Source organism: Leopardus geoffroyi, chromosome A2, assembly GCF_018350155.1.
Source record: "Leopardus geoffroyi isolate Oge1 chromosome A2, O.geoffroyi_Oge1_pat1.0, whole genome shotgun sequence".
NCBI classification, from domain to species: domain Eukaryota; kingdom Metazoa; phylum Chordata; class Mammalia; order Carnivora; family Felidae; genus Leopardus; species Leopardus geoffroyi.
The window spans coordinates 26,258,858-26,276,118 of record NC_059331.1 but is presented as its reverse complement, the minus strand read 5'-3'; the positions used below and the strand labels follow the sequence as shown (position 1 = coordinate 26,276,118).

At 41.4% G+C, this 17,261-nt stretch overlaps 1 protein-coding gene across 5 annotated transcripts in view; it reads right to left on the bottom strand.

Moving 5' to 3' along the window:
- Window positions 1-17,261, bottom strand: part of ABHD6 (abhydrolase domain containing 6, acylglycerol lipase) — a 54,531-nt gene that overhangs the window by 10,767 nt on the left and 26,503 nt on the right. For all 5 annotated transcript variants that reach the window (XM_045493349.1, XM_045493350.1, XM_045493352.1 and 2 more), the window contains exons 4-7: window positions 10,094-10,250; window positions 7,566-7,679; window positions 5,995-6,127; window positions 2,193-2,350 (exon numbers count right to left, since the gene is read on the bottom strand). In XM_045493349.1, the coding sequence (XP_045349305.1) occupies window positions 2,193-2,350; window positions 5,995-6,127; window positions 7,566-7,679; window positions 10,094-10,250 (562 nt within the window). The remainder of the gene's footprint in view (window positions 1-2,192; window positions 2,351-5,994; window positions 6,128-7,565; window positions 7,680-10,093; window positions 10,251-17,261) is intronic.

Here is a 17,261-nt window from a genome sequence, read left to right as displayed (position 1 = left end):
TCCTAGAAGGGAAGACTTTTAGAGCTGCCGCTTACTTTCTCCCAGTGTTTTCATATCCCTGACAACTCAAAATGTGGAATTTTCTTTTTTTTTTTTTAACGTGTATTTATTTCTGAGAGAGAGAAAAAAAAAAAAAAAACAAGTGGGAGAGGAGCAGAGAGAGGGGGACAGAGTATGCAAAGTGGGCTCTTTGCTGACAGCAGCAAGCCCAATGATCTGCGAGATCATGACCTGAGCTGAAGTCGGATGCTCAACCGACTGAGCAGTCCAGGCACCCCAAAACACGGAATTTCCTAAAGCGCTGTTTGACTACTCTAGACTGGGAAGAGATCACAGCTGGGAGGGGATCAATGCAAGCTCACAACTAAAAAAAAGGATATCAGGGATAGAACATACCCCAGAAGCAGACTCTGGGTGCTTCTACACCCCTTAACTGAGTCGTGTTCACACCATCTGAACAGAGTCCGTTCCCTCAACTCCTAGGAGGCCCCACCCCAAGGCAGAGTCCAGTTCCTACACTAGAAAAAGATTAGTTGCAGTTATGAGACTGAACCATGCATTCTTATCTCTTGGTTCCCACAGCCCTTCCCCAGATTCACAGCTTCATTCAGACCGTGACCTGCCACAACATCCTGCTGATGGCTCTAACCAGTCCCTCAGCTCTACCTGTATATCCAATCTGCACCTCCAACTGTCTGCTTGACATCTACACCTGGAGCCCTTACAGACAGCTTGAATAAGTCCAAATTGGAGCCTGTCCCCAAGACCCACCCTCCCTCTCTCCTTCCCCTACTCAGAAAATGCTGCCTTGGGGCGCCTGGGTGGCGCAGTCGGTTAAGCGTCCGACTTCAGCCAGGTCACGATCTCGCGGTCTGTGAGTTCGAGCCCCGCGTCGGGCTCTGGGCTGATGGCTCAGAGCCTGGAGCCTGCTTCCGATTCTGTGTCTCCCTCTCTCTCTGCCCCTCCCCCGTTCATGCTCTGTCTCTCTCTGTCCCAAAAATGAATAAACGTTGGAAAAAAAAAAAAAAAGAACCAATCTAAAAAAAAAAAAAAAAAAAAAAAAGAAAATGCTGCCTTTATCCAACTCAAGTACCAGAAATCACTTGTGACTCCTCACTGTCCCACATCCTCCACTTCCAATTTGCCATAAGTGCTGTCTGTCCTTCCTCCAAAGCATCTCAGGTCTCTAGTCTCCACTGCCACTGCCTTCGTCTACACCACTGTCACCTCCCAGGTCACAGGAGGACCCCAATGGTTCTTTGTTTCTGTTTGAGCACCCCACAGTCCTTCCTAGAACTCCAGGCTCCTTCCCATCACCTGTTGGGTCCTAGGTGATCTAGCCCAGTGGTTCTCAAAGCGGTTTCTGCTAGTCCAAGAGGTCAAACTATTTTCATTGTAATGCTAAATATTACTTGCTCTCTTCAATTTCATTCTCTCAAAAGCATTGTGCTTCTCAGAACCTACTTGTCGAGGGATAGTGTCATCATACTGATTACGAGTGCCTGTAGGTATGTTCTCGTGTTTTGCATTTTCTGAGTTTTACTTTCTGATATGGTAAATGTCAATAGTCAGAACCTCCATAAACAAAAGCTCTTTGGGGGGTTCTTAATAATTCTTAAGAGTGTAAAGCAGTCCTGAAATTTAAAAAAAAAAAAAGGAAAGAAAAGAAAAAGAAAAAGAGAAAGAAAAAGAAAAAGAAAAAGGAAAAAGAAAAAGAAAAAGAAGAAGAAATCTCTGCTGTAGCCCTTACCTCCCTCCCTCCCTCTCCCTCTGGGCCCCATTCACCCAAGCCTCCTTCCAGTGCCTTAAACTTACCTATGTTTTCCCCATCTCTGCCTACGCTATTTCCTTAAAGAGGTTTATCAAAGTCTCCACTGCCTCCCTGCTTTCAATCACTATACACCAGCTTCATTTCCTCGATAGAACTTACCACAGTTTGTATTTGTTTACTTGTTAGTTGCCTGTCTCCCCGCCACCCCCCTCCAGGCCAGTGTCTGCACAGGTGCCTTCTCGGTCTTATTTCTTCACCATTGTGCCCAAACACAGTGCCTGACATGTCAAGGCACAGTACAGACATGCGCTGAGTGACTAAATAGATGAGTACGTGATGCAAGAACTGTGTGAAGGAAGCCGGCCCTGGACGCCCAAGCCTCTGGCAGAGGGCAGGCAGACTGCTGCTGAGATCACGTTACCTGCTGGGGCACCTTGAAGCGGACGTAGGAGCAGAGCTGGAGCATTTCACTCATCTCTTCTGGAGTGGATGGGATCAAGGGGATCTTCTCCATGGTGGCTGAGTCCTGCAGTTCTTTGAGCCGCTGTATAAATTGATTATCAGTTGAGTACTGCAGGCCTGTGGGATTCAAACCAAAACAGCTTGGCAATGTATCTTCCTTCTTACCAACTCCCATTTTAGAAGGAAACCTCCAATATCGGCCCAGAGCTAATATATTTCAGGTGTTTTTCACCAAATTTCTTTTTCATCAGTACTGCCATCCTTGCTCAAGGTCAAAACCACACTCTGAGAAACACAGAAAAAAAAAATCCTTCAGGATATTTTAGGGACTGGTTACTCAAACTGTGGTCCATGGACCAGCAGCACTGGAAGCCCATAAGAAATGCGGAATCTCAGCCCTTCTCCTAAGACTCTTGAATCAGAATGTGCACTTTAACAAGATGCTGGGGAGGCATTATGTTTGACAGAGTTTAAGAAGCATTAGTTGATAAGACAACTTGCCTGAGCCCCTGCACATTCATATCGTTAAGGGGAAGGCTGGTAAAATACATGAAGGAAAGAAAACACAGGCCTGGAATGACTGACAACTCCTTCCTTTGGCCTGGACCCACTTAGTAATCTCTTTTTTGGGGTCAATATGTATACACAGTGAAAGAGAGACCCCTTCTGAGCTGTCTGCCATGTTGCCCTCCACACAGTCCCTCCTTGTCCAGATCATTAGGTGTTCACTGAGACTGAACGGCGTTGAGACTGACCATCATTTCCTATCTCCCTGGAGCAAGACACAAGAAAATTCACATGAGCTGATATGCACTGGAGGGCAAAACTAATTTTCACTTCTAACACTGAGCAAATGTCTAGATGTTTAACTTAGCTGACAAGCTACATTTCAGAAAGAAAGGCAGTGACATCAATACTGTGCTGCAGAAATCCACACTTTATAAATCTCCTATATTCAGCAATTCCTTTAAAGCTAGCATGGGCATCATGTGGCTTTTGCGATGCCATGGGGCAGATTACACGATCTATTTCCTTTTACTTTAAAAATAATCCTAGATTAAATGTCATGTGGTATCCTGGACCGGATCCTGGAACAGAAAAAGGACATTAGTGGAAAAACTAATGAGATCCAAATAAAGCCTAGAGTTTAGTTAATAGTACTGTATCAGTGTTGGTTTCTTAGCTGTGACAAATTTACTGTGGTAATGTGAGCCGTTAACAATGGGGGAAGCTGGGTAAAGGGTATATGGGACTCTCTGTACTATCTTTGCAACATTTCTGTAAATTTAAAATGATTTCAAAGCAGGGAGCACCTGGGTGGCTCAGCTGGTTAAGCATCTGACTCCTGAGTTTGGCTCAGGTCATGATCTCAGTTTGTGAATTTGAGCCCTGCATCAGGCTCTGTGCTGACAGCGTGGAGCCTGCTTGGGATTATGTTTCCATATCTTTCTGCCCCTCCCCTGCTTGCTCTCTATTTCTCTCTCAAAATAAACTTAAAAAACTTTTAAAAAATGTAATTATTTCAAATTAAAAACAAGTTTATCTTTTCATTTTCACACACAAATAATCTTAATTTTAAATTTCCAATTGAAACTCAGGTGTCAAACTCTTCTCTGAGTCATACATTCAAAAAAGCCAGTTAGATCTGATCTTCCACAAGCGATCAAAAATCTAATAACTTCCACAGGAGCTGTTTTTCCAGTTCTCAAACTTTATTATTAAAAGCCCAAATGGTTTCAGACATGGTGCTTGGGAAAAAGAGAAAAGAAAACACTTTGGGAGTTTACCTTCAATTTTAATGTCCTCAACAGACCTGAAAATGACTTTGATAACTAAAATATTTTAAAGGTCAATTTAGTTAGGTTTCAGTAGAAGGTTCAACTCATGGTGGGTTCTAGCAGATAAAGGAAGTAGTAGGTAAGAGTCACATAAAAGTAGTGGATGTTAAAGGATTTCCAAAGAAGCCACAGTTTGGGCTCTAGAGTCAGACATCCTAGGATCTCTTCTTATCCTGGCTCCAGCATTAACATAATTTCTTTGTGCCTCAGTGTTCCCACCTATAATACTATCTTGATCTGGATAGTAAATGCACATGTAAAAAGCCATTGAGATGTACACTTAAAATTTGGATGATTTACTATGTGTAAATCATACTCCAAGAAAGTACCAGAGAGATGGGGGGAGGGAGCAGAAGAAGGAAAAAGAAAGAAAAATTAAGATTTTTTTTCTCTAACACAATACAAATCCAAGTTTGAAGACATATAAGAAAAATGAATTTTAAAAATCCAACTTCAGGGGCGCCTGGCTGACTCAGTTGGTGGAGCATGTGACCCTTGATCTTGCAGTTGTAAGCTCAAGCCCCATGTTGGGTGTAGAAATTACTTAAAAAAATAAAGTCTTTTTTTAACTAAAATCTTTAAAAAAATCCAACTTTAGAATGTAATTTCTGGGGACATATTACAGCTCAAGTTGACATATGCATATATACATTGATTGAAAAACAAAAAATAAGGCTTATTATTTTTTTTATTTTAGAGAGAGAGCACACATGCGTGCCCATGAGCAGGGGAAGGGCAGAGTGACAGAGAGGGAATCTCAAGCAGGCTCCATGCTCAGCACAGCGCCTGACACAGGGCTTGATCCCATGACCCTAAGATCATGACCTGAGCCAAAATCAAGAGTCAGATGCTCAACTGACTGAGCCATCCAGGCACCCCTGTTTGTTGATTTTTTAAAAAAATATCATGTTATGTATCAAGATTTCTAAGTTTTCAGCAAAAAAAAGGAGAAGCATGAGAACAGCACTTTCACCTCATAAGGATATGACAAGAATTAAATCCATATAGGGAACTTAGCTTTTAAGAGCTCAATAAATGTTGGATATTAATATTATTGTTATATTTCAAAGTACTGTATTTAAGTGCTGCAAAGTACTATACACATTTTAATTAACCACCTCGAATTCTTTGTGGAAAAAGGCTGGCTCTACATTTTAAACGTTAGCATGTACGACCCAGCAATTTATCCAAGGGATACAGGTATGCTATTTCGAAGGGACACATGCACCCCCATGTTTATAGCAGCACTATCAACAATAGCCAAAGTATGGAAAGAGCCCAAAGGACCATCGATGGATGAATGGATAAAGAAGATGTGGTATATATATGCAATGGAGTATTACTCAGCAATCAAAAAGAATGAAATCTTGCCATTTGCAACTACGTGGATGGAACTGGAGGATATGCTAAGTGAAATTAGTCAGAGAAAGACAAAAATCGTATGACTTCACTCATATGAGGACTTTAAGAGACAAAACAGATGAACATAAGGGAACGGAAACAAAAATAATATAAAAATGGAGGGGGACAAAATTGAAGAGACTCATAGATATGGAGAACAAACGGAGGGTTAAGGGGAGGGGTTGTGGGAGGGGGCATGGGATAAATGGGTAAGGGGCATTAAGGAATCTACTCCTGAAATCATTGTTGCACTATATGCTAACTAATTTGGATGTAAATTTAAAAAAATAAAAAATAAACAAGTTAATAAAAAAAAAATCTAAAAAAAAAGCATGGTTACGATTATGGTTATACAACTACTGTTTGGTTAGTTATCTTTAAAGCACTGTATATCTCTAAAGTAGACGTTGAAAAAAATGATTCTAAAAGACAGCCATAGCAGACACTGCCATCTGCTCCCTAGAGATTCAGACCCTGCTGTGCTCAAGTCACACATGGGGTTATTTTAGCCTTGTAACTCACCAGCAGGGCATACAAGACTTAGACTGCAGACATCTGAAGGGTAGTAAGCTGCATATACCCCAGCCACGTGGCCACCCATGGAGGTACCTATCAGGTGGAAGGGTTTTTTGTTCAGCTTGAGGCATTCTACAAACTAGGAAGAGAAAAGAGAAGGAGGCTTGGTTATATAGCTGTAGTCAACAACAATAGTGATTACATAGCAGAAAACCTCTGTACCTCCCGTGAGGACAGCTGACAAGGTCTATTAGTGAAAGGGGGCCTGAAATCTACTGGATCCATTATTCAGACAAGCCTTATGGCATATAATACTCTTTACCTGACACAGGTGATTGAAGGGTCATTTATAAGTATAAAACCAACAAGAATTCTCCTAATTCATGAGCCAGCAAACTTTTTTATAAAGGTCCCGAGAGAAAATATTATTTGCTTTGTGGGTCATATGTTCTCTGTTGCAGTTACTCAACTCTACTGTTGTAGCACAAAAGCAGCCAGAGATAATACGTAAATGAATGAGCAGGGCTGTATTCCAAGAAAACTTACCTTACAAAAATAGGTGGCAGGCCAACCACAGTTTGAAGACTCTTGCCCTAATTTAAAGCCCTTTCCATCCATCTAACCATCCATTCATATGACAACCAACCTGTCTATTCAACCATCCAACCATTCAACCAACCATCCACACATCTCAAAAATATTTATTGGATATCTATTATGTACAAGGAACTATGGTCAGCTCCTGAGGATACATCAAAGACCCCAAAAGATAAGGTTCCTGACCTCATCAGAATACACAATCTAAAGGGGGGTGGGGTGGGTACAGACATTAAATAAACATCCTCGGGGTACCTGGGGGGCTCAGTCAGTTAGCGCCAACTTCAGTTCAGGTCATGATCTCACAGTTTGTGATTTGAGCCCCGCAGTGGGCTCTGTGCTGATAGCTTGGAGACTGGAGCCTGCTTCATATTCTGTGTCTCCCTCTCTCTCTGCCCTGCCCCTGTTCACACTCACTCTCTCTCTCAAAAATAAATAAACATTTAAAAAAAAATCCTCATCTGGGGAAAATATGTACTGTTAATCTGAAACTTACAGACTATTAAATTCTGAACTGGTTCATGAGACTCATGATTTTGAAAGCTCAGCCAGAGGGAGGCTGAAGCTAGATGCTAAAATAGAACAAAATGCAAAGAGCACCCTCCCCATCCTCCACAACTAGGCAGAGGGGCTATCATGATATTGTGTCATGTAGGTGGTAAGCAAAAAAACAGGCTCTAGGGAAATGATCTTGAGAATTATAAACTCCTTTTTCAAGAGCTAAAAAACATGTCCATACCATATTTCTTGAGAAACAACTAAAACAGGCTTAAAGGAGAACAATATGCAATAGGTCCTGGCCCTCCACAGCTGACCAATGATACCATTTGGGTGCCATTTTGTTTGTAAATATTTGCAGACAGAATGGATTAGAGACTGGTTACAAGTCAGCATGGAACTCTCTTACCTGCTCTCCAGGCTTGGGCATGTGAGGTGGGGAAGGCCCAGTCTGAGCAATTTTGGTAGAGCTTCCGGCTTACCTGGTGTATCCTCTTTACTTGACCATCTATGGACAGGTCATCCAGGGAGGACCGGGTGGTGCCCTCATGTCCCGGCATGTCCACGCAGACCAAGTGCAGGTTCTTTGGAAGGAACTGAGGACACATGGGTGCAGAGAATCAGTATGTGGTGTGCAGGACATGTCTGCCCACTCTTCTAGGGAGGTTGCCCCCACTTACCAAGTGACCTGACAGCCATCCCTGAGGATGGTGGGCCTACGCCACCCAGTGTCTTACCCCAGTAACATCTGATACAAGTACTGCCAGTAACCTCATAGGGAGCAGAGGCCCCAAAAGATCAATATACAGATGGGAGGGGACTCAGGAGATGTCTGGAAAAGGGGGACAAAGGTTAAGGTAGTAAGCTGGAATTTCTTGTTTTCTTTTTTTTTTTATTTTTTTTTAAACGTTTATTTATTTTTGAGACAGAGAGAGACAGAGCATGAATGGGGGAGGATCAGAGAGAGAGGGAGACACAGAATCCGAAACAGGCTCCAGGCTCTGAGCTGCCAGCACAGAGCCCAACGCGGGGCTCGAACTCACGGACCTCGAGATCATGACCTGAGCTGAAGTCAGACGCTTAACCAACTGAGCCACCCAGGCGCCCCTCTCATTGTTTCTCGATGCTGATCGGCATCTACTATCTCCTTCTCCTTTCCCTCACCCCTTTCACACTTACTCAGTTATGCAGCCACTGACTTGGAATTAAAAAATAAGCCTCTGTTCTCCCAGAACACAGCCAACTGGAGCAGCCCCAGAGCCAACAAAAGCAAAGCTTTCTCTAAGAACCATGACTGTCTGATCACCCTACCTCTGGTTTCAACTTTTTTTGTTTTTTGTTTTTTGCATTAATGTCTAAATCCTGGGATGATTATTATCCTAAAATACCTTCCATTTATATTTGTGCCACTTTGAACCAGGAAACTGAGAAACATCAGTTACCAATAAACAAATATCCAGTTACATAAAAAACATCTGAGGGGCATCTGGGTGGCTCAGTCGGTTAAGCACCTGACTCTTGATTTCAGGTCAGGTCATGATCTCACGGTTCAAGGGTTTGAGCCCCACATGGAGCTCTGCACTGATAGTGCAAAGCTTGCTTGGGATTCTCCCTCTCCCCCTCTCTCTCTGCCCTTCTCTCTCTTGTATGCTTATTCCTCATTCTCTCAAAAATAAACAAACAAACAAACAAACTCAAAAATAAACAAACAAACATCTGAGATGGGGCAGGAAGCGAGAGGTTCATTAAGGCATGGGGATGCCTGTCCTTCCAGTGGAATCTGGGGATGAGAACACAAGGAACTACAGGATGTGTGAGCCCTTTCCCCCTCGTGTAGATCATACTTGGAATCATTCAGGTATAGTTCTGCTTGAGGTGGGAGTCTCTCCCAGCCTCCACCTGCACCACCTGGTCCCTCTGACCAATAATGCAAGTTGCCACACCCAAGGAAACCAGGACAGATTGGAAAACCAATCTCAGGAAGCTGCTAGATAAAGATGGTTTCTCTAAATGACTCAGGAAAATTAAAAAAAAAAACAAAAACGAAAGTAGAAGGAAGGGAGGAAGGGCAAGGGAGAAAGAGAAGAAGAACAAAAGGGAGAATGAGGGGAAGGAGGAGGAGATACTTGGAGTATAAAAGAATAAATGATTTTGAGGCACCTGGGTGGCTAAGTCGGTTAGGCACCCGACTTCGGCTCAGGTCATGATCTCGCAGTTGGTGAATTTGAGCCCCACGCCTGGCTCTATGCTGACAGTTCAGAGCCTGGAGCCTGCTTTGGATTTTGTGTCTCCCTCTCTCTCTGCCCCACCCCCACTTGCACTCTGTCTCTCTCTCTCAAAAATAAATAAACATTGAAAAAGAATAAATGATTTTGTTAACCTGATCTTGATAATCATGACAAATTCTGAGAGGAAGGTGAGTGTCAGAAACCTTAAGAAATATTCATGAGATGAAAGTATTTCTAGGGTACAGATTTTACAAATAACATTCAACTCAGTAAATTTTTTCTGAGAAAAGGATCTGAATAATACAGTTGACCCTCAAACAACACAGGTTTGAACTGTGCAGATCCATTTATACATGGATTTTTTTCGATACAGTATAGTAAATGTATTTTTTCTTCCTTATCATTTTCTTAATAACATTTTCTTTTCTCTAGCTTACTTTATTGTAAGAATACAGTATATAATATATATAACATACAAAATATGTATTAATCAACCATTTATGTTATTGGTAAAGGCTTCTGGTCAACAGTAGGCTATTTGTAGTTAAGTTTTGGGGGAGCAAAAAAGTTATACATGAATTCTTGACTGCATGGTAGGTAGGCTCCCTTAACCCCCATGTTTCTCAAGGGTTACGTGGATACTGAATTAGTTTTAAGATGATTTGAGCCATGGTTCTGGGTTCCCTTTGTTTTCCATCATTGCTGATGACGTCACATGCAAGTGGACACTGTTTTCTTTATCGAGTGACCCCCTCTTGAGAGAGAAGAATCTAGAACTGCACCTTGACCACACTGAGCCACATATCCTTATGTGCAGAGAATCCATGGAGCATGAGGATAGAAGGTTTGTGCCCCGGCCTGCCCCGGAAGGAATAACAGAACTGATAATCTTCATGGTAAACATAGCAGACCTGCATGCCCAACGTTCTCCGCCAGTACCTGGGGAGGAAACATAAAGGTGAAACAAAACCAGCAAGCTCCAGAGAAGTGGTTTTGGAAGGGGCACATGCCCTCTTCCCATATGTCCCTGGGGTCCCCCACCCTCAGGGAACACTGAGTGAAACCATTCCAGGAAGCACCTTAAATGAATATTCTTGTATGTAATTTTCTAATAACCTCTAACTAGGAGGAGAAAAAAGAGTAAGAGAGTGTTTTCTGAAGAGGCATGATATATAATAACCTCTTGTTGATATATATATCTTTTTGGCATTTTAAATGGCGGTATGACGAAGGAGTAGGTGGTGAGATCTTTCTAGGTGTCTGATTGGCCTTTCTTTGCCTTGCTTGCTTGAGCCACAGCTGAATTCGAAGTAGCTGGTGGCAAGGTTGGGAAGAACTCCAGTAAGGTCAAGACAAAGGCAGGTTCCTCTCGTAGAGAGCTGGCTTGCAGTTCCTGGTGGGTCATACTCATGGACACCTGAAATCTAGGACGAACAGCCATGGACGTGTGGGCACAGCTTCACCATGTACAATGCAGCCATCCTGGAGTAAGTACGTCACCGCAGAGGGGCTCTGACTGGCAAGAAATGATCAAAAGACTCGAAGGTAAAGCATATTACCACTCATCACTTGCAACTTGCTATTTGTGGAGATGAAGAATTAGACTCTCTCCTTAAGGCTACAATTGCTGGTGGTGGGGTCACATCCACAAGTCTCTGATTGGGAAGAAAAGGCAACAGAATACTTGTCCAAGGATGCCTGGATTCCTTATGATCTCAGGACTAAACACTCTTGACAGCTGTCCAGCGTTGGTGAGTCCAGTGGACTCTCTCTGTGAAAAACACGATTCTGTTCTTTTGTAATTCTATTTGAGCAAGTAGGAAGTTTAATTAGCTTTCCAACCAACCAAATTTCTGCTTTTGAGTCTTAACCTTATTTAAGTGTTACTGTGGCTTCAGAGAAGCTATTGATTCTAAAGTATTTTGATAGAGTTGACTGGATTTTATTTATTTAAAAAAAATTTTAATGTTTATTTTTGAGAGAGAGAAAGAGACAGAGCACAAGCGGAGAAGGGGCAGAGAGAGAGGGAGACACAGAATCCAAAGTAGGCTCCAGGCTCTGCACTGTCAGCACAGAGCCCGACGCGGGACTCAAATTCATGAACCGCTAAGATCATGACCTGAGCCGAAGTTAGATGCTTAACTGACTGAGCCACCCAGGCATCCCTAGAGTTGACTGGATTTTAATTGTGATGTAGAAGTCATAGTAACAAACATTTTGTTTTATACAGACATTATTTCCACTCTGGTGGATAAGCTCAATAAGGGTCATATTCCTCTACCCCAAACATACATATACATGTATTAAAATATGTATATTTAAAAATATATATTAACATATATATTTTATATATATAAGTTGGTTTCTTCCCCCTAGAGATTTTGAGAGTGAGAACGTGACTGTTAAGAACCATCTGCATCAGTCCTCTGGTTTTATTCCTCACAGCATATGGCAGTTGGTTGGAAGCTCAGGTTCTGTTGGTTATGTAAGACTTGGCAGTGCTGGAGTTTGGCCCGAATTTGATTTCAATATGGAATTACCATCAAACAAATGTAACTCTCTGCATGAAGAATCTCGCCGAGATGAAAGAGAATTAATTCAATCAGAGATTCACTGTGTGGTATACTTTGCACCAGAGAGGTAGCCAAGTCTTGCAGAAAGCAAACAGCCTAAGCTGATCGGTGGTAACTAACCCTTGGTATAAAATAAAGGACGAAGGGGATGAGGATATACACGCATATTTACTTGCATCTACATACACAAAGCAAGAGAGCATACACAAGACACTATCAAGATGAGTATCTGGAGTGGAGGTGGGATTATAGTGAGAAGTAGGTGGAAAGAGAACAGGGCCAGGAGGGAGACTTTCATTACTTTCTTTTTTCAATGAATGCATTGCCTATTCAAGACATTAAAAATAACATTGGCTAGCTTAAAAGCTCTTATGACAGAGCAAGCATATGTCAAAATTCTAAACCCTGGCACCATAAGACGAGTTAGTTGGTTGGTTGGTTTGTTCATTCATTCATTCATTCAATCATTCATATCCCAGCTCATTCATTTATTAATTAAGTGATCTTTTTAAAAACTTAAATATAGTGTTTTATTAGTTTCACGTGAACAATATAGTGCTTGGACAGTTCGATCCGTTACTCAATGCCTGCCATCTGTCACCACACAACACCACATAACATTATACTGCTTTTATAGTATTCTTGACTATATTCCCTGTGTTGTACTTTTCATCTCTATGATATATTTATTTTGTAACCGGAATGTTGTACATCTTAATCCCCTTCACCTATTTTACCCATTCCCCCCCCCCAACTTCCCCTTGGGCAGATACCAGTTTCTTTTCTGTATTTATGATTGTTTCTGTTTTCCATTTGTTTGTTTGTTTTGTTTTTTAGATTGCTCACATAAGTGAAATCACATGGTATCTCTTTCTCTGTCTGACTTACTTCACCTAGCATACTACCTTCTAGGTCCATCTACGTTGTCACAAATGGCAAACTCTCATTCTTTTTGATGGCTGAGCGATTGATACTCCGTTGCGCGCACGTGTGCGCACACACCCACACCCACACACACACACCCACACACACACACCCACACACACATATACTTCCAGGGTCCAAACCCTTCATCCTACAAGTCTCAGACTTACTAGATTACAAGAACCTCTAAAGAAAAGGACTTAAATATTTCTCTTTTTTTTTTATTGTGGCAAAATATACATAACAGAAGATTCACCATTTTAACCATACAATTCAATGGCATGAAGTACATTCACAATGTTGCACATCAACCAACACCATTGTCCATTCTAGAACTTTTTCATCATCCCAAATAGAAATGCTATAACCATTAAATAATTATTCCCCATTCCCCTTCTCCCCTCAGCCCCTGATAACCTCTATTCTGCTTTCTGTCTCTATGAATTTGCCTATTTTAGGTACCTCATATAAGCAGAATCATACAAAATTTGTTCTTTTGTGTCTGGCATATTTCGCTGAGCATAGTGATTTCAAGGTCCATCCATGTTATAGCATGTGTCAAAATTTCCTTCCTTTTTAAAACTGAGTAATGTTCTCTTTTATATAGGCACCGTATTTTGTTTACCCCTCATCTGTTGATGAATATTTGGGCAGTTTCATTTTTTGGGCTATCGTGAGTAATGCTGCTATGAACGTCAGTATACAAACATCTGTTTGAGTCCCTGCTTTCAATTCTTTGGAGTATATACCCAGAAGCAGAATTGCTGGATCATATGGTAACTCTATGTTTAACTTTTTGAGGAGCCGCTAAATTTGTCACAGCAGCTGTACTATTTTACATTTGTACCAGCGATGCACAAGGATTTCTCTATATCCTCACCAACACATGTTATTTTCCATTTATTTTTTTTTCTGAAATAATAGTCACCCTGACAGGTGTGCAGTATCTCATTGTGGTTTTGATTTGCTTTTCCCAAATGACTAGGATGTTACGTATAGATTTCTTTTTATTGAGATATAATTGACATACCATTAAACTCACCCTTTTAAAAGGTACAATTTTTTTTTTTTTAAAGCATATTCACAAAGTAGTGCAACCATCACCACTCTCTAATTCTGGAACATTTTCACCAAAAAGAAACCAGATTAAACGGTACACTTTAAAATGGGTAGAAAGATGGGGCGCCTGGGTGACTCAGTTAAGTGTCCAACTTCGGTGCAGATCATTATCTCACGGTTCATGCGTTTGAGCATGCATCGGGCCCTGCGCTGACAGCTCAGAGCCTGGAGCCTGCTTTGGATTCTGTGTCTCCCTCTCTCTCTGCCCCTCCCCCACTCATGCTCTGTCTTTCTCTGTCTCAGAAATAAACATTAAAAAAAATTAAAATAGGTAGAATGCTAAATTTTATGTTATGTATATTTTACTACAATTTAAAAAAGAAAGAAAAGGGCACCTCGGTGGTTCAGTCAGTTGAGCATCTGACTCTTGATTTCAGCTCAGGTCATGATCTCATGGTTCATGAGCTTGAGCCTCACGTGGGGTTCTGTGCTGATGGTGCCGAGCCTGCTTGGAATTCTCTCTCACTCTCTGCCCCTTTCCCGCTCTCTCTCTCTCTCTCAAAATAAACTTTATAGAAAGAAAGAAAGAAAGAAAGAAAGAAAGAAAGAAAGAAAGAAAGAAAGAAATCCATACCAATCAACATTCACTCTCCATTGCCCTCTCCCTACAGCTCATAGCAACTACTAGTTTCCTTCTGGTCTCTTTATGTTTACTCTATGGATCTGCTTATTCTGGACATCTCATATCAATGGGGTCATTCAATCTGTGACTTTCTGTGTCTGGCTTATTTCACTTTAGCATAATGTTTTCAACTTCTTCTGTTATAGAATGTATTCGTACTCCATTCCTTTTTAAGGCTAAATAATATCCCATCACCTGGATATGCACATTTGTTTATCCAGTCATCAGCTCACGAACATGTGAATTATTTCCACTTTTTAGCCATTAGGAATAATACCACTATGAACATTCACATACGACTTTTTCTGTGGACGTATGTTTTCAGTTCTCATGGGTGTTCTCAGTTCACCAAAGAGTAGAATTGCTATAGGGTTTTTTATTATTATTTTCCATTTTTGTTATTCATTTTGAGACAGAGAGAGAGAGAGAGAGCACAGGAGTAGGGGAGGGCAGAGAGAGAGGATCCTGAGCTGACAGTGTGGAGCCCGACGCAAGGCTCAAACCCATGAACTGTGAGATCATGACCTGAGTTGAAATCAAGATTCAGACACTTAACTGACTGAGCCACCCAGGCACCCCATATGGTAGCTTTTTAAAAAAACGCATTTTGAGGAACTAGCAGACTGTTTTCCGAAGTGGTTGCACAATTTTACATTCCCACTGGCGGTACCTGAGAGGTCAATTTCTCTAAATCCTTCATTGCTAATTTTTAGAGAAACTTTTAATTGAAGTATAAATCATATAGAAATGTGTACATATTTTAAGTGTACAGCCTGATGAATGTGCAGACCTGTCTTGAACTACCCGGGCGCCCCATTTGGTAGCTTAAAAAAAAATGAACCCAGTATCTGCCACCCAGATTAGGATCTAGAATATATGACGAGCAACCCAGATGCCCACCTCATGTCTTTCCCCATCAGCACCCCCAAAGGTAACCACTACCTCACTTTATCTCTTCAGGAAAGTTTTACTATTTTAGAACTTTGTCATACAATAAGTATTTGTCTGTATCAGATTTCTTTCACTCAGTATTGTGTTTGTATTATAGAATATAGCACTAGGTCTTTCCTTTTCATAGCTGTACAGTATTCCGCTGAATACTCTATGAATAATTTTACAGTTATGCTTTTATTTATTTATCTGTTAAAGTATTTTTTTTAATCTTTATTTATTTTTGAGAGACAGAGAAACAGAGCATGAGTGAGGAAGGGGCAGAGAGAGAGGGAGACACAATCTGAAGCAGGCTCGAGGCTCTGAGCTGTTAGCACAGAGTCCGACACAGGGCTCGAACCCACAAACCATGAGATCATGACCTGAGCTGAAGTCAGACGCTTAACTGACTGAGCCACCCAGGCACCCCTATCTGTTAAAGTATTAATGGAGACTGGTGTTTCCAGTTTGGAGGTATTACAAATGAAACAGATATGGAATATTCTTTTATATGTCTTCTGATCTCTGTCTCGGTGTGTGTGTGTGTGTGTGTGTGTGTGTGTGTGTGTACATATATACACACACACACACACACACACATATACACACTTCTGTTGTATGAAGTGTGAAGTGTATGAAATTAGTATGAACTAATTTACACTTTCATCAACAATATGCCAGATTCTTGTTGCTTCACATCCGCACTGGGTTGAATAGTATTCCCCCCAAATTCATGTCTATCTGGAACCTATGGATATGACCTTATTTGGAAACAGGGTCTTTCCAGAAATAATCAAGTTGAGTTAAGGTCATACTGGATTAGGGTTGGGCCCAAGTCCAAGATGACTGGTGCCCTCATAAAAAGAAGGAAATTTGGACACAGAAACACACAGAGGGAAGAACACCATGTGAAATACAGAGGCAGACAGTGGAGTGACCCATCTACACATGAAGAACACATCTACAAGTTACAGAATGCCCAGGATTTCTTACAGTCACCAGCAGCTAGGGATGAGCCACTGAACAGATTCTCCCTCAGAGCCTCCAGAAAGAACCAACGTTGCCAACACCTTGATTTAGTATTTCTAACCTCCAGAACTGTGAGAGAACAAATTCCTGTTGTTTTACGTCACCTGGTTTGCGGTCATTTGTCACAGCAGCTCTGGGAAGCTAATACAACATTCTGGCCAATACTTGGAATTATAGTCAGCTTGCTTCATTTCAGCCGTCCTGGTGGCTGTGAAATGGCATCTCATTTTGGTTTTAATTTATTAAATTCCCCTTATGGCCAGTGAAGTTGAGCACCATTACATATGTTTACTGGCCATTTTAATACCCCTATTGTGAGGTTTTTCTATGTTTTCTTTTTTAAAAAATATTTATTCATTTATTTTGAGAGAGAGAGAGAGCACACGAGTGGGGAGGAACAGAGAAAGGGGGAGAGAGAATCCCAAACAGGTTCTGTACTGTCAGTGCAAAGCCTGACGTGGGGCTTGATACCATGAACCATGAGTTCATGACCTGAGTCAAAGTCAACAGATGAACATGTAACCAACCGAGCCACCCAGGCACCCCATGGTTTTTCTATGCTTGCTTATAAAAGCTTTGTTTCATTTAGATCTATAATCCACCTGCATTTGATTTTTGTGCATGGCACAAGGTTGTAGATGAGGCCGTATTCTTTTTTATTGCTACATTACAAATTACCAAGTTGAGCAGCTTAAAAAAACTCATTTATTAGCTCACAGTTCTATGGGTCAGGAGTGAGCTTACCAGAGTTCT